We start from the raw sequence: 18,906 nt of genomic DNA on the forward strand, positions 1-18,906 counted from the left end.
TTTAAAAGAAGCGACTTTTGTTTAGTCAAGCCAGTGAAAACCGATTAACAAGAGCTTAATTATGAGACTCTTTTTTTCTGGTTTCGTAAGCAACACGAAGAGAAGAAACTGTTCAGAAAGCTACAGCCAACTGTCTTCGATTTTCCCTAGCGAAACCCTTGTGGTAAAGGAAGAGTTGGTATAAAAAAATATTTTTAAAGCGCTGCACATTCTACACACGATTATGCTCGTAGTGTAAGATATCCCTGGCTTACCTCGTCTCGCTTCTGTCGTACGGTGGCACAGCCCTCAACGATGATGTAGAAATCGTTTCCTGGCTCACCCTGCTTCACGATCGTTTCTCCATCCTCGAAAGTTACCGGTTCCAATGCATCCGCAACGGTGAGGCGTTCCCATTTGTCTAAACTCTCTGTAATGCAATGGAATAAAAGATCAATTTTGATGAATGGCGTCCCACTAGAAAAACCCGGTGTCATACCCAGAATCGAAACTCGCGACAAAAATTCCTCGTACATCTTTCGCTTCCGTATAGTAGAACCCATCAAAATTCGCCGATAGCTGTCTCGGTCGATACCCCACAGCTTTACGTCAGTTTTGGCACGTACCGTGGCGGCTCGTGGAGTTCCGTAGATCAGCGCCAACTCACCGAAACTGCCGCCCTCACCGATTGTCGTCACCTGTTCGTTATTTACAAATACCTATGGAGTAAAGAGAGTAGAATGTTAGCCATTTGGACATCCAGTGTTTTGAATTTAAAAATTAGTCTCTAGTCAAAAGCATTTTTCGGTTTTACACGTCATCTTCCCCGAAATATATCAATCATGGCGCTACAACAGATTGTAAACCAGTCCATTTAACCAAACCAATAATTCAACCAATTTAACCAATAATTCAATCATGTTACTTTGAAGGCCTCCATATATACCAATTGTAATTAGGGTAGGCGAGCCAGTTATGGCAAGTGCACCAGTTATGGCTATATCGCATAAGCGCAATGGTACCAGTTATGACAATACTCCATTTGAACTCCATACGCCATAACTGGTTCATGCCATAACTGGTACATTTTTTAGGTATTGCCATAACTGGTGCTCCTCCCCTAATTATATTCGCACGCGTGCACCTCCATGGGAATCCGAAGGATGCGATGAAAATATTTAGATTTCAGACTTTTTAACGATGTTTACAGTGTCTGATTGACCTATTCAACAAACCATAAACAAGCACAGCGCGCACTACCTTTCAGATACAAACATTGGATGGTTGATGAGTTTGGAAATACTTTTACCGTCGGGAGAACGGAACTTTGGCAGCTGTAAGCTAATCCCCGTGGATGTGTGTATTGAGGTAAATCCATCAATCAATGCATCAACCATGTCTTTCCTGACATGGCTGGGGATTGCTTTCATCACGCACCACGCTGGTGGTGGCTGTTTGCATTAGAGCAAAATTGGGATTGATGTTTGCAAATAACCGAGCAACTGGAACGGCGGCGAATAGCTGGCTGGATGCATGGGGAGACCATTAGAATTTACTGCCCGGAGCAGAAGAATTTTGCCTCGCAGTCGCTTTGAAGTGCGCAAGCGAAACAATTAGTGCCGCGTTAACATACTGTACTGTAAACGTAATTTGAAGAATTGCGATGTGGAAAATAATGGACCGTGCAAAAGTTGTTGAAAAATAGCTTTTTGGGAACGTATTTGCTTAAATTTATATTCATTCGAAAGCTGCTCTGTTTGATGTTAGCCTCTCCATCAATTGCAACATCCCAAGAACGGTTGTTCCTCGGTTATGAAATAACAAGAAAGTAACCTACTTAAAAGTTTAAATAAATCAAAATCACGAAAGATAACAATATTTGTTGATGAGCCTATCAACCGCAAATGTTTTCGTTTTCCTTACGAGTTTGTTACAACTGTGGATTACTCACCTCCACTTCACCGATGTCGATAACGTAGAAGTTGTCTCCCTCGTCGCCTTGCTGGATGATCGATTCGCCGGGGAGGAAATTGCACGGAAACATTGCGTCGAAGATATCCGACCGTTCGTTCTCGTCCAGGTGGGAGAAAAGTACATTCTTGGCGATCGCCTTCGACAAGGCAGCCATCGTTTTGTAGTCCTTGGGGACGACCTTCTTTACGTAGCTCGTGGCATCCTCTTCGCTAACTGGCTCGGCTGAGATTCCACCGCGCCGCCGTACCGGCGGAACGGTCGTTTGTGGCATCGGACTAAGATCGTCCAGGTCGTCCGGGCTGGCGGCCTGTTTGCTGGCGTCCAATTTTGCCTGCTCCTGTGAGTGAAACAAAGAGAAAAATTACTTTAGCATTTTTTGTTTTCGCATATTCCACTTTAACATTGAAGTTGGAGCAAGTTTGTAATGTAAGCAATGTCACAAAATAGAATGTATGGTATTCATACAGATTTTGAGGTTTGCCTCACCACCCACCAGAGTGTAGACAACGAAACCACACAAACCACAAATTATCTAGCGCAAATAGGAAGGATACATACTGACATAGGGAATTGTATGAAAGAAAGTCTATATACAAATACCCCACTGGATGATATTAAGTGACTGGGTCGTGTCCTCTTTGAAACAGTGGTAATCTATTCTCGCTTTTTTGTGTGATGGTATAAACTAGTGCTGGGACTATCCGGATTAAAATATCCGGATATCCGACCTCGGATATCCGACAAATATCCAAAATCCGGGTTAACCGGATATCCGGATATTATCCGACAGGATATCCGGATTTTCGGATGGTCCGATATCCGGATATCCGGATATTGTATCCGAACATAGTTTAATGAGAAATTATGTAAATAATTACTTACGAGGGGATGGGGGATTGTGGAAAACGCCATTTTTCGCGTTACATTTCATTCAAACGGGCCTGAAAGACAGAAAAAAAATCCGGATATCCGGATAGTATATCCGGATATCCAACTATTCGATTATCCGTATCCGGATATTCGGACATCCGAATAGTATTCGTTTACACATCCGTGATCCGAGCTTCGGATAACCGGATCACGAATATATTGGCATTGTACAGACATTGACATTGTACCGAGTACCGGCAACTTGTAGAGGATAAATTACATATGTAAGAAAATACATTACGTAAAAAATCTGGGTTTTTTCGGTTGATGATACACTGGCTGATTGCCAGCTCTAAAAAATGCTGATCTATAATAATAATAATATTATGTTACGCTCAATGTTGTGAATATCGTATCATATTGTTTAATTTCTTTCACGAGTTCAATTTATTGTTCATGAGCTGCAAAATAAATCAGAGAACACTTTCGAAAATTCTCGTTGCAACCATATTATTTGTTTTTCAAATGTTTCGCGTATGTTCATACAACACTTAGGACTTTTATGTTTTGGCCCTATTTACCAAATTGAAAAGAGAGATTCCGTTTTTGAGGAAAAATGATTATTTATTGTTCATAAGAGCAAATTGAAGTTTTTGGAAATTGAATGTGAAAAACAGATTCAAAGCATGTTGGAAATTGAAAAGCGATAAATATAAACAGACTGTCTAGACATTTCAAAGCAAAACGGTTCACTGATTTTCTGAATTCTCGAAAAATTTATTTTCCTAGTTCTTAGTTTCAAAACAATGTTGATATTAGTGGTGCAACTCTTCATAATTCTCAAAACAAAAATATTAACTCAATAAAGCTACGAACATTGCTGTTGAAGATTTCAAAGAAGTATACACACCAAGTAAGGTAACTAGAACTCGATTCTTACTACATGGTCTGAAAAAAATTTTAGCCTGGCACAGAGATTGCCCTGCGAATCAAAAAAATTCGAAGTTGCTGTGCTGAGGGATGCTGTCAAAAATCCGTGACTCTTGAAGTGACGTTACCTCGCATTCTGCTCGCGATACGAAAGATTAATTTAGAGAATTGTACTTCGAATTGGTTTCCCACCTTTCGTATTCGCTAAATTTAGACCTGCTGAACAACTGTTTCCTGTTTCCCCGGTTAAAAATATGGGGCTCTACCAAGCGATTTCACTAGAGTGAAGAGTAAGAAACAAATTACTATTTTGAAGGAGCTGTTAAAGTTTGTTAAAACTTCAATTTTAGATCAAATTGGCATAAGAAAATTCGGATTTATCAAAATTCAATACAAGATTCTTTTCTCGTATAAAGGTGAAAGTATCAAAACTTAACAATGAAACAAAATGTTTTCATTATGTAAATTCAAAAAGTTACAGACGGATATCAGGCCAATTCGACCACATGTTAACAGCAGCCTGTCAGAATCCAATGAAACATTGTGGGTGTGGGTGGCCTTACTTAACTGAATGACTTTGCACTTTTTTCTGTTAGGATTTGAACCACCGCGACCATTATTTTGGTCTATTGTAGTATATCCCTATTTCGCAACGGTTCAGGATGACATATTACTATAATGGATAATAGCCATGATCTGATTGTACCAATATGGTATATGAATTAAACTATTAGAAATTTCTAACCATATTTCAGAAAGACTTTAAATATTTTTTTTTGAAAAAATGCCTTCTACGATTATATCAATGGCGTCTCGTGGGTTTGGATATTGACTGTGCACTCAAGGATATCCCATACAAACACCTCCGCCCCCCTCCCCAGTGACCATCATCTTGAATGTGCTTAACAGAGCACCTCATTTTATTGCTAGTGATTTAGTATTTATTTTTCTTGTGTGGTTTTCAAACACCTGCTAATAACTGTGTCATATGAAGAATTAAACTTATTTATGAAAATATTGTCTTCGAACTCCTGATTTATTCTTAAAAATTCTTAAGATAACATTCAACGCTTTGGGCCGATGACATAGTATACGCGAAAAGCGTTGCGAAGCGCTTCGTTTAGCTGTGGTTGAATGTATAGTTCTACTTACAGGAGTACATTTAACCACGGTGAGGCAAATCGCTTCACGACGCTATTCGCATTCACTATGTCATTGGCATTAGACTGATGTTATATTGAAAGCGCCACAAAAATTAAAAAAATATATAAAAACGCTTTGCTACGCTTTCAATGTAACATCAACCTGTGCAGTGTTCATGCCATGGCTGCTATCACACAGCGGGCTGCACCTGAAATAAACAAAACGTATCGGGACGGGATACCTTGCATGCCCTTGCACAGTTTCCCACCCTTCCCTTGTCACATGACATGACATCAGTCTTGAGAACCAATTCCGCTGTTCACAAACGCACACGTTCTGTGTGTAAATACGTGATAATGTGGTGTACATTGAAAAGTGTACTGCGCTAAGGAGGTTTTTGGTCTGTTTCATGCCTTTCCTCGCCCGCATCACTCATTGATATCGAGAGAATGTGGCAGTTGACTTGAGGTAAAGTGACTAAAACATGTTCACACGAATTTTTCATTTTGTGCACTAGAAATGCTACACGGAATATTATACTAGCTGATCATCGATACTCATTGGTCAGGCAAATTGCAGCGCATTTTAGGATTTCATGAGTTTTTGCCAAGGAAACGATCGTCCAACATCCCATTAGTATTGTAACGCCCGTTTTTGATTCAGTAAGACTTGAACTGCCTTGCAGAACGGTCGCATTTTACCAACAGCTCGAGGCTTAGTCTTAGACTACCGAGAGATATTGGAAATTTCCCGCTTTCAACAGGTAATCTTTTTTAAAGAGCATCTGTTGAATCGTAAAGTATTGAATTTGTTTTTAACGTTTAACGAGTGTTTAATGTGTGAATTTGTGTTGACAAACATTTGTGTAAAATGAAAGTGCAAGTTGTCCTGAAATGTCAGGACGAACCGAAAAAGCTCGCTTTGATGCGGCTACAAGGAAATGTGAGGCTTCTCAGCCGAGTGATTCAGAAAGCAATAGGTATGAAATTCTTGCTGCTATAGGTGATCAAGAACTTGAAACTTCTCATTCTGACCAACACACCGGTATGAAGAAAGCTAAAGTTCCACTTATTGTGGTGATAGTTGCAAATATTAAAGCTTTTCGTTCAGAACATCCATCATTTCTTTCTGATGTGTGAGTAAATTTTCAAATTGGCCACCGAGGCGAAATTCTTGTTTTGGCCGAATCTTTTGAAGGCCATAAACATCTATTACGGTATTTGACTGAAAAGATGTACAAATTTTATACTTATGATGCCAAAAAACGAGAGACCGTTTAAGGCTGTATTAAAAGGTATTTCAAAAGCTCAGACTGTTGATGAAATTAAAGATTGTTTGATAGGATTACTTGGTTTTTTCCTCAACCAAGTGATTTTGATGAAACGTAAATCAAACGCAAAAATTTATAATACTGGAATACACCAGGAAAATTGCTTGGTACATTCTGATCGCACCAAAGTAAGTAATTTAATTTCTAGAAAAGCACGTGTTTTATTCAATGTGCGAATAAAGTGGGAAAACTTCAAAAGACTTGGAGGCATCCATAATCTCACGCAATGCCGGAATGGTCAAGCCTATGGCCGTGGAACTCGCAACTGCCATATGACAACAAAATGCATGATTTGTGGTGATTCTTGTCACACGAAGGACATCTGTCCTGAGAAAGAGGCTACTGGTAGTTTCAAATGTGTAAATTGTGGGGGTAAACACAAGTCAAATTTCTTTGATTGACCTGATAGGTTAAAAATAATTTCCTCTAGACAACTTAGGTATTCAAAACAACCTGTTGTCAATAATATTCACGGGGGTAATCGGAAAACTTTCAAGACTGTTCAGGCATCAACAGCATTTCCTGTAGCTAGTGTGTCTGTAGGTAATATTCCAAATTTTTGAAAACAACAAATTAATACTACGTATACCTTGTAGTATGTAGCCCTAGGGTCGTACGAAATGGTGACGTGGGACTAAATACTGTAATTACAGACACAATAAATTCGTTTGTTCAGTGATTTATGTATTTAAAATCTCACCCTCCCTTCATTTTTTTTTTTTTTCAGAAATACATTATGTTGGTCACAATTATTTGGTGAATATCGAAGACAAAAACTAAATAGAAATAACTTATAACCGTTGCAAAAATGTTCAATCCTTGTTGAGTATTTTATTATTTGTATGGTAATCATATTCATGAGATAAACTTTCAATCACCATCAGTAGCAGCATTGCAGTTTTCATTGCACGCGAATAGAAGTCGTGCCCGCTGCAATGATAGACGACGAGAAACTAGTGGCACTTTGCTCCACATATACTCTACGGTACTGTTGCTTTTACAATCATGTTTTCTTTCAAGACATCAGTTTCTATTACGCTCTAACAGCAGATTTAGAAATTCTTGAATAAGAAGAGTTGTTTCAAACTTATCGAGAAACCTTTACCTTCGAGACATCAATTTATTTTTTTTTTTTGGATATTGATACAGAGAATATCAGAGCATGGTTGGTGTCTGTTCATGTCGTCTGTGCTAGGAATGCTCGCATGTGATTGGTTCATTGTTCGCGTAAATTTGTCCTTGACACTTTTTATCGATTTTTACCGCTTTGCAATGAAAACATAACGATAACTAGCGTATTACAAAATTGTTCAACATTTTATTTATCCACCTACATATTGGTTATTGTAATCCATCATGTGGTTATGCTGTTATTATCGTTTGAAATCTGACGCAACATTTGCCAGTTTCATTGACAATTTCACAGAATGCAGACCAGAATAGAAAACAAAGACGTAGTCCCGCGTCAAAAAAGTTTTCCTAACAACAACTTTTTAATACATAAAGTATCAAACCTTAACGGAGATATTTTTTTTTTCTTTTGAAGATGGAATGTTACAATGTCACTAAATATATCAGATGCGTCTCCATGCAGTAGCGCTGTAATGGAGACGCATGGTGGTTCCATTAAATGGTATAGTGAAGTGACAAAAATAAATTTTCACCCAAATTTGATATTTTGTGTGAAATCAGCAATTAATACGATAGATTTCGACAGTCGTTCAGTTTTGGTTTCGTAATAAAAACCTGGTAGCGGCATTCTTCGAAAATGGAGAAAAATTTAAATCCGGCGAATGTTTTGTTGTCCGCTTGCAGCATACTACAGCACAGACCATATTCGACTTTTCAAGCTCTTCTTCCCGTAAAATTTGCTGAGCTAACGTAAACATACACAACTTCGTCGTTTTTTCATTATCAACATTGATTTAGTTTGCTTTGGAATTATACCAAAATAATGATTATTTTTGCGAAATAACATTTGAAAACATGAAATGAAGAATATCTCATACCACAACCAAAACTTCATGGATCAAAAAGTTGATAAGGCTTTAATACTCTATTATAGCTTTAATCAAAAAATATCAAGATGACAACACTGTAATGAACATTAGTTGATACAACTCGAATTCGAACTGTTTAAGTTTTCTTTTGGAGTGCACAGCAAGCAGCTAGAATTTAAGATCATCAATCCCTAATTAGTACCTATCTCGCATTAACTATTAGTCGATCGTTCCATCAAACTGCAACTACCAAATTTCGAGCGTAGTAGCATAATTTGATGGCACGGGAAAATAAATCACACTGAACATTTTCGGAATTGGGCGTAATAAGAGGATGCCAACAATCATGCTTTCATTTCAACACTCAACATCATTAGCCATTAGTCATTTATAATATAATTCACAAAATTAATGAGCACCCAAATAACTGTCTCCTTGTTAACGCTAAATTACGCACGGATATAATATAATCTCAGCTCTACAGCTAAACACCCTGTCATACTGTAAGTCAACAGCCGTCACAAAAATGAGTTTCCCTCGTACCACTTCTTCTGCGTCCACTCCCACACAGAGCGCAATCTAGCAAAAGTGAAAATTTTGCTGTTGATGGCAGCAAATAATGTGTATGAAGAGGCACCGGAGTGCTTCCTACTTGCTTCCGTTTGGCTGCACGAGGAAAGATAGTAGAGGTAGCAATCGCTTTCGCGGAAAACGTACACAATGAACCAGTTGGCGGTGGTCTCATCGGAACCATTTTTCTTCCAATAACAAGGACAACGATGACATATGATTTACCACTTGGATATATGCAATGCTTTAGGTGGGTTCAGTTGGGAAAATTGTGCTACAACGCTTGATTCAACGTTTATGTTTAACGCTTGTTGGTTACAGACCGTCGAACTAAATAATTGAAATAGCACAAACTTGTAAGAAATTTTCAGTAAAAATATGCGGTAAGCATGTTTGAGCTAAACTAACATGCATGATACCGGGTAAAATTGCTACTTTACCGGTAGTCTAGGTCTAGTGCCAGTGACAACGTCACTGACACTCATTTGACTATATCTCTGATGAAACATTTAACAATATTAAGCTGGGAGCAGTACCATCTGTTGCAATTTTTTTTCAAACGTTAATGTTTTTTCACAATTCGCTCGATACGTGGAGACGCATGGTTTCGTACAACAAATATGCTCAACAGCAAGAGCTCACACGATTTCCAACTTTAGGATTTGTTTGTAGGAAAGTTTTTTTGCTATCCAATAACGTGCAGAAGTTGTTCTCTTTTTGCCCAACTCATACTAAATACTATAGGCATATGTCATAGCAGCTCTGAGGGGTACGGTAAGTCTTACGGGAAGTAAACTTCCAGTTCATTGAAGTGGAATCGTTGGGAAATTCAATATAAAACTTTATCTCCGGAGCCAACACAGGGGTGCTATAATGGAGAAGTGTATCTACATATGGTGCGGCCTGACGCTGTGTGCTTTCCTTGCTGTGCCGACAAAAGTAGGTTTTATATGGGTTAAAAGCAACTCATGAGAAGGAAGTAATCATTAAACCCATCTGATTAAGTGGGGAAAGTGTTACAAGTTCGCTAATCAACTGTGATGAGTCTGAACCCGTCGATAACTGCGTTGTAGCACTCTGTTTCTGTGATGCTTTTTTTTTCTCTCTTTTAGATATTTTCTTCTAATGGCACAGGATTTCCTCTTGGAAGGGTAGCTTCCGAATCCGTAATTTCAGACGTCCGTTTTGGTTTTCTCTTTTTGGATCCGACCGGCAACACCAAGCTAATATTGTTTTTCCAAACTTATCCTGACAATGAAGATTGACGAATTAAATACAAAAGTAATTGAAATAGAATTTAACGTTATTTATTGCTATACAATGATTTAAATTTCAGTTTTGGTATACAGTTTGGTAATTGAGGCCACCGGTGAGTGATTCTGTAGAACAATAAGTTGTTAACAACCGGTTGGCATGTCATTTGTCAAATAGCCATACGCTCATTTTTATGCTTCCGACAGCTGACTCCGGCAGATAATTTGCTTAATTGAACAGCTCCAACAATTCGAACAACGTTCAGATCTCAGAGTAGCTTTCAAATGCCATTGTTGAATAGCTATCTTCACATTTCAAGTACCATATCGTCCGTTTCCTTGCAAGCATGCCAGGGGAGCTGCTTTAGTGCCACCATCCCGCACTGCATGAGTACTAGGTATTGCACTCAGAGCCACCAGCAGAGTAGGTTAGTAGTGCATATTCGTAACATCTCTTTAGACGGCACGGTGAAGCACCCACTTCACTGTGACTTCATATCCTATCGCAATTGCAGCTACAAGTTGGAAGTGGAGCTTAGTCTCTTTGCAGAAAAAATATCATGAAAAATCACGTATCTGCTAGTTCGAAGCAACCAGTTTGGGATTCCTGGGATTCCTTTTTCATAGTTGTCGCGATATTATCACAGATTTGTACTCGCACCCGTGTTTATTCAACACGTTGTTTTCAATTGACTCGAAACAGGATGAGTTTTGATATAAACTCCGTAACGTTGTATTATTTTAAAAGTATGTGGGAAATATTTTCCCATATAATTATTTTATTTAACTTTTTTTCAATAAAAATTAACTTAAGACCCTTGAAACCAATAAAGATCTAGAAATGTTAGAAATTTCATTTAAAAATCTTTTTTTTAAATAATTTGAATTTATTCTTTTCAAAAACCATATTTTTTAAATTGAAATACAATCGCTATATGAACAGGGATTTTCAATTAAGACATAAATGTTCTATTTTGTACAGTTTTTAACATAAGTAACAATATTGTGTTAAAGGCTTTTCCGATCTTAGAAATAATAATAAATACCTTCAATAGTGACTGACAACGAATCGTTGTAATTTTGAAAACTTGATGGATTGGCTGATGAGATTCGCACCATATTAAATAGATTAAATAACTAAATTGAAAACTCAAACTATAAGTAAAGAACAGTTGCCTTTGGGGCCATCCACATACCACGTGGATAGCTTTGGGGGTGGGGGGGGGGGCGGATAGGCTAATGTCCACGGTCCATACAATTTTTTTAGAATTTATATGGGCAGTTGTCCACGGAGGGGAAGTTTAGAAGCACGATCAGATAAACACCAGCCAAGTATTATTTTTCGAAAAAATAGTTTTTTATTTTCTATTCAAAACGTTGTTTTGGGATATCGCCGGATAGCAACTGTTCGCGACTGTTTACCCGTATCAAATATGTTATAAAAAAGGATCCGAAACAGAAAACATTAGTTTCATCATGATATCAGTGTTACAATTTACAATTACTAGTTTTGCAAAAATGAAATGGAGCAGCTGTGCATTATAAAAAGAATGAGTACAATATGTAAGATTAAATCATTATGTAATTAAGACGTAGAAGGACACTTTTGGTTGCTTTACACGGCAAAGGACATTGTGATGCGGCTGGTGAAACTCTCAAAAAAGGTAAAGAAAATATGAAACTGCGAAAAAATCTACGAAGGGCAGATCAACAGGCAGACGAAATAATTGTGTTACTTTTCTCATTTTAAACGGAGAAAAAAACGGAGGCTAAAGCGCATCGATTAAAAAATGTTTACGGAAATGCTAGTGCAAGTGAATCAACGTGCCGTGATTGGTTTTAAAGATGTTGACAACTGTCCACGTAATGGAAGGCAGAAAACATTCGAAGACACTGAATTAAAGGAATCGCTCGATTAAGATTCATGCCAAACGCAGGAACAGCTTGTTTCGGTATTACGAGTCACCCGCCAAGCGATCACTTTGAAAATGAGCGATGAACCAATGGACGCCTGTGCACAACTGCTCCAGTGAAAAAAAAGGATGGATTTCCCACGTCGTATCGTAACGGCTGTTAAAAAATAGATTCATCGCCGCAAAAGTCATGAGGACTGCCCGGTCATACTTATATGTAGACTTGAATATAGACGCTGTGAAGGTGTGTATATGATGAGATCAGGGCGGTGTTATTTATTTTGAGCTGCAGAAACTGAACGAAACCATCACTGGGGAGCGGTATCGACCTCAACTTCAATTGATACGATTAAAGCGAGCACTGCGCCAAGAACGACCACAGTACGAGCAGAGGCACGAAAAAGTGATTCTACTGCATGACAACGCTTGGTATCATACTGCCAAAGTCGTTAAAATTTACATTGAAATGCTCAAATAGGAAGTCCTACCCCACTCGCCATATTCTCCAGATATTGTGCTGTACGATTATTACTTGTTCCGTTCGATCGCACATGGTCTGGCTGATCAGAAGTTCTGCTCATATGAAGACCCATCTTGTACCTTTACTGGCAACAGTACTAGAATGAATTTATCCTTCAGCACAGAATAAGTAATTTCGTGCCTCCAGCCATGAATAAGTAATGCTGCGCTGAACTGATGACTGAAGACCAGCTCTTCACTAGCCACTAGAAGAAAACCCAGCTCTCTGCTGATTCAGATATCGTTTGGTTACGTATTATTGCAGGATTGTTCGTGCTGAGACATGAAAAAGAAGTTTGAATTTCTGTTGTGAAGTCGGATTTACAACCGTCTTCGTTAAGGCGTCCCAACATTTTTCAACGTCGGACTACGTCTTTGCTTTTTTATACTAGATTACATTTTGTAAAATTGAAAATGAAACTGGTAAATGTTGCGTCAGATTTCAAACGATTATAGCAAGCGAACGACCTAACGCATCTTAGTCATTTATATGGCGGTGTATGGATGAAATAAGTTCGATAAAATGTTTAACATAGTTGCTTTCCTGCTTAATGGTGAAAATAGGTCAAAAGTTCCAAGGTCGAACTTTCCCATACACTTTCCTCACTATTGCCTTGCTTCCCGAGCACGGAGCACGGATAACAATAACATGGGCTGAATAAATTCCCCTGCCTACGTATTTTGACTCAGCAAAGTGTTTTGTTTCGTTTCTCTTTCTCGAGTCAACGCTCAACTCGAAACAAAAGACAGCGTTTAGAAAATTCAACTTCATTCTTGTTTGTCACACGGTAGCGAGTGGACCTTACAGTATAGCTGTTAGAGGTACGCGACATCAGGAAAAGAGAGCTGATTACGGGTCACCTTCCAGACACTGCGGAACACCTTATCTTTATTCTGTATACGGCAGCAAGAGGTATTATCGTATGCTGCAGGATATTTTGCTGGCACAGCTACCGAAGGGCAGAGCGGAGAGCAAATTTGATATGTGCGGCCAAGGAAAATATTCAATGCTACCGGTGCACAGTGGTCCAGTTCCAAAGAAGGGGAACTGAATTCCGTTGCGCCTTTCACCTCCATCTTAGCTTAATAGCGTCATCGGAACAATAGTTTGTATGAATGACCTGCATAATCGCAAATTGTCAAAAATTATGGAAAGTTTACTATACTAAATGAACAAATGAAAATCCTATATTCATTTGGTATAAAGTTATAAAGTATGTCAGAAGAAACTTACTTAAAATTAAGTTTTTTTGTTTTTAACTTTTGTTAATTGCATTTATCACGAAAGCGTTGTTCAGAAGAATTGTTAGGGCACATAAAACACACACTTTTGCCAAAGACCACATATCTCCAGGATTTTTCCTTGCAAAGTTATATCATATTTTCGCTTATTTTCTCGCTAACTTTGAGATTGTATACTACTATGATTTGAACGGCAGTGTGTACCATGTAATATTATGAAGTATTTATGAACAAACGAGAATACTAAAACTTCAATTATTTGTTTTGACCTAAAGCAAAGTAAAGTCTTGGTGCTACATTCCGATTCGAAACTTGATCTTATGTTTATACACAGACTTCGCAGCCGACTGTTTAGTGTACAGGACACTAACAGTGTCTCCCGAGCCCAGACTCGAACCTACGACTACTGGCTTGCTAGGCCAACATCGTACCTCGAGACTATCATTGTTTTGACCTTAAAAGGACAATTTGCCGACATATTTTAATTGCCAGCATTCCCGTTTGCGTGTTGCCAAAATACGGCAGCTTTTCACTGCAGGAAGATACGACCAATGCACTTACAGCTAACCGCCTGCTACCACTACCGCTGCAACTGGCACTATTATTCATTGAGAAAACCTCCTACCGGTGCCGCTATTAACCACCGCTATTAGTTAGGGCCGTCCTAGTCGCCATCCACTAGTAAAAAGATTGGTTTCAGCAGAGACAGGCATTTATATAGCTCAAATAGTGCATTCCTGGTTAACTAGATATGATATTCTGTCGACCGTGTTAGGGAAAGCGAGTATCAAGCGACCAATCAGATCAACCAAAACCTGCGTTTGAACAAAGCTTAGCAATTTTGGAGAGTACAACAGTTAAAATAACAACTTTCTGCATTTTGACGGATGCGTGGATAACACTGGTCGACAAAAGCGAAGAAATGCTGCCTTAAAGCTCAAAATAGTTGCCCTAAGTAGATTTTAGCTTTTTAACCATTCCTGTAAATTTTAGTGTCCCTAGCTATTGTCAAAATGCGCCAACATACATCAACGTTTCGCATAGTAAATGCTCGCCGGGTTCGTCGCTTTAACGTTCTGGTTATGAGAAAACTCATTCCTGTCTCTAAAAAAATGTTGGTGGTTAGGAGCACCAATATTCACAGGAATGGTCAAAAAGCTATAATCTTGTGACTGAAACTCAGAAGAGTTGAAAATTTAAAGAAAATACACCAAACTTTACAAATTTTAGTTACTTTATTCATAAATTTCAAGTATGCAGAACTGTTCAGCTATCAAAGACTACACTGGTAAACACAGGTTTTACACTACAACTCAAACTGGGAGATTGTGGTTTTTTAACTATTCCTGTAAATTTCCCGTAAGCCAACGTAGAAGCGACGAACCCAGCGAGCAACTACACTGCTGCATTTTGACGCACTCCACTAGGGGCACCAAGCTTCACAGGAATGGTTAAAAAGCTATAATCCTTTTAGAGCAACTTTTTTTTCGCTTTTGTCGACCAGTGTTATGATCCCATCAACTTTGACACTTTTAGAATACTACTTCACACAAAGTCTAAGTTCAATAATTTTAATTGCGTTTGAAAGGTACTGATAGTTCTTTCTAAATGATTCCGAGTTGGACACTTTTACCTCGTAAATAATTCGTATCACTTGAAAGTTGTTTTTAAAGGAAATTGGACCTTTTAACTTTTAAAATTTCAAATTTATCAACTAGAAAGGTAAAAAGCAGAAGGTTGTATCCAAGGCACGACCGCATGACTGACGTTGAATAACGCGCGTTTGGCATTAACAAATGCATGGTTGAGTACTTAACCCTCTAGTGCCCAAATTAATTTTCAGACGGACTTCCAAAAAATCACTATGAAATTTTATAAATATTTTTTAAATATTGATTGAACCTTTTTAGAGGTGTAACTGAAGACCGCCTAAAGGCGGCACTGGGCACTAGAGGGTTGAATAAGTACTACAAATGCAGAAGTACTTCCAGATGGTCAAAACTTTATCGTGGGACATCAGTTGGAAGAGTTATTCTGGGGGCGGAATGGGTTGTGTGAAATGAAGCTATACACTTTAGTCATTTTAATGCGTTTTTTTGTGGTTTTGTTCACGCCCTTCTTCAGAAGATGACAGTTCAATCAATAGTACTTATTACGGGAGTCACTTCACGGTGAAATAAATTTCACTCTCACGCTCGCTCCACTTTTTTAGACCCATTCCCGGTTCCACCTAAAGTGAGGTAACAGAAATTAGTTCCGTGAAGTGATATTGACAGTGAAGTGAAAATGAGAATAGGACAAGTGAACTGAGGGAGTTTCCCAGCTCTAAAATTTCTTAGTCCCGAAAAAGTCGATTGAACTGAAATTGTGTATGGGAACATTTTTCGAGATGACGAAACTTTTGCGCCCTACCGTTAAATTCGAAGGTGAAGTTTTTTCCCTCACGTTCCATTTTCCGCAGCTCAAAAATTTTTTATATATTATCATTAGATCTAATCAATCGACTTTCAAACCTTCCCCATTTTCGTGAAATCATTTCACCGTTGTAAATGGTCATGAAATAATTCAACGCGAAACGTCGCACTTTCCGTTTTCACCTCAGTGATATGACACTCATAATAACCCAGAATATCAATATTCGCCACCATCCGCTTTCTGCTACTCCAGAAAAAAACGTCCGTTTTGCCGGCCAATAAACGAATGAGAAATTCAATTCTATGCCGTGCGCTTTTATAAGCGACTAATATTTGCCACCACCCGCTTTCTGCTGCTCCAGAAAGAACCTTCCGCTTTGCCGGTCAATGCGTGTGGTGCAGTAAAAGCCATACCATCAAGAAATCATCGCCTGCTGCGCACTGGCAAGTCTGCTTGCTACTGGTCGAGTCGGTTTCCAGTAAAGCAACCTTCTACTACAATGATCGGATGATCAATGGAAACTAGATTGTTGCATGCTAACTTTTTTATGTGACTAAAGACAGTTATACTTCCGGTGGGTGTGTCATTGTGCAATCGAGCGAACAAAGCAACAACAGCAACTACAAATCGTTTGTATACCTTAGTGTCGGCTGTGCTGGGGAAGTGCTTGGATTGCAACATTGCGGATACGCGATTGGTTGAATTATAAACAAGTTTGCTATGAATTTCAACCACATTACTATGAAAAAAAGTTAGTAAAAATAATTTCATAAACTAGAGTAATTTGTTTACTATCCAACGAGATATCAATGATTAAAATCCGTTCAGTGGTAACAAAGTAGTAAGCGTTTGAAATCTTTCATTCTGTCGTTTCACTCTATTCTCGATTGGAGTGCCACCCTACTAAAGTAAGACGTTATTCAACGTCAAAAGAAGACCTTTCATTTGAAATTGAAAAATAAAAAAAACTAATAGTAGCTTGTAAGACATCTTGATGATTAGTTTTCAAAGATAGACTTTTTTGTTCGTGAGTAGGCAAACTAACAGCAAGATCGCGCGTCTGTTGTAATTATCTTTTTTATTTTTAGGAAAATTATCAGATGTGAATCACGATGTTGGGTACATCCTATATCAAAGAAAACCGTTCTGCTGCTTGTAGGCTAATAAAAATATCTTAGAGTGATCTGAATCTGATACGCAAATTGCCTTCAAGTTGAGAAGATTATGCATCGCACACGAGTGTTGTCAACAAAGCTAATAATCTAAATGCTTTTTTTCCGTTGATTATTGAACGTTTAGGTCTGCTAAATAAAAGGTTGGAATCTTATGAAGGACGTACGCTTTTGGACTAACAAATCAAACAAAACAAAAAACAAATTAATTCCATTCCATCACTTTTTTCTACATTTTGGAAGCCCGCTTCACGGCCAAGAAAGTAACTTTAGCTAGGCTAACCTACAAACATCATATTAAAATTGAACAGTAGAACCGCAATTTCATCATATCAAATTCGCTTAGTCCACGTAACCTTGCAGTCGGACAAAAACTTGTCAACCAGTAGACGGGAATACTTTGACAAGTTGTCACGCTGCTCCACACTAGCCACGGGCCGCCGCTACGATTAATTCGTCCAGCGACATATCAATTGCGATCTCATTCGTTGGACGATTAACGCACCGACCGGGCAGATCTTATTATTAGCTGCTTCCCGTCATCGTCGGTGCTGCCGGCTGTCACGTTTCGACATGCACAATAGCTATTTTTCGAAACCAAGCCAAAATGGGTATCGGACAGCAAGGACAACAACACCGATACCGCAGTGGATAGGCCATTGGGGGGCACCGAATATAGCAAAGGTGTGCTGTTATTTTGGGCAACAGATCTTCAGTTTATTTTTATGTGGGTGCGGGACAGCGTCAAAGGTAATTTGCAGATATCGGCGTAACAAAATATCTGCTTGCGCTCTAACTAACATAGTTTACGAGCAGCTATGAACAAGTCAGGCAGTTTATTGCGGCTGTTGTTGCGTTACATAGAAAGGAATGAGTCTTATCAGATCCGCATTATTTATATGCATTTATGCGCACATATACGCCACCTTATACTATGCTAACTAAAACTTCAAGCGAGAATATAGAATTTAAAAATGTTTGTAGTAAGTTAACTAGTTCTTGTAATCGCATTGACCAGTACTCCACGTGTTTGCTCTGGCGATAAAGTAGCAACAAAAGCAAAAACCTAACACCGAATAAACAAACGGATTATATCATATAAGGAAACACAAGACAGACAGTTAACGAAATGAAGTTCTTTATGGACGACATGTAAGAGGCGTCAGCTGGTGGTTGGGTTTTCGGGGTCGGAACCTGTGTTCGTTTGTCTTTATCTGCGACAACAGATATGTGAGACGCTAGCGGCAATGTCGATACGCAGAAGAAGAATAAAATAATAAAAACATGATCCGGCTACATAGCTACTGAACATGTGGTACTTGTTTATCAGTGCGTTCATGTGAATACTGATTTAACAGTTTCTTATCAATGGTTTGAAAAGGTCACCTAAACACTATCTACGACGTTCGTACATATAAAACGTAAGATTCTGTTATCTAACTTTGAGAGATATGTCAGTTGTGTATAGTGACGTTGTTGCTTTGAAAACAATAATTTTTGGGCATTTGTATAATCTTTTCAGCAGGTTTCCTTGGCATCAAACAGTTGAAGTTTTTGAATGTTTCGCTGTATGTTGTAAGTCAAAACGCATATTAC

General features: G+C 38.5%; 1 protein-coding gene across 14 annotated transcripts in view; it reads right to left on the reverse strand.

The window, feature by feature from the left end:
• Window positions 1-18,906, reverse strand: part of LOC129719448 (cAMP-dependent protein kinase type I regulatory subunit) — an 80,712-nt gene that overhangs the window by 9,838 nt on the left and 51,968 nt on the right. For all 14 annotated transcript variants that reach the window (XR_008727212.1, XR_008727213.1, XM_055670752.1 and 11 more), the window contains 3 exons: window positions 1,931-2,290; window positions 479-698; window positions 255-409 (listed from right to left, as the gene is read on the reverse strand). Coding sequence is in view for 12 of the 14 variants with exons in the window: in XM_055670752.1 (XP_055526727.1) it covers window positions 255-409; window positions 479-698; window positions 1,931-2,290 (735 nt within the window). In the remaining 2 variants the exon portion in view is untranslated. The remainder of the gene's footprint in view (window positions 1-254; window positions 410-478; window positions 699-1,930; window positions 2,291-18,906) is intronic.

This window comes from Wyeomyia smithii, chromosome 2 (assembly GCF_029784165.1).
Source record: "Wyeomyia smithii strain HCP4-BCI-WySm-NY-G18 chromosome 2, ASM2978416v1, whole genome shotgun sequence".
Classification (NCBI taxonomy): Eukaryota; Metazoa; Arthropoda; class Insecta; order Diptera; family Culicidae; genus Wyeomyia; species Wyeomyia smithii.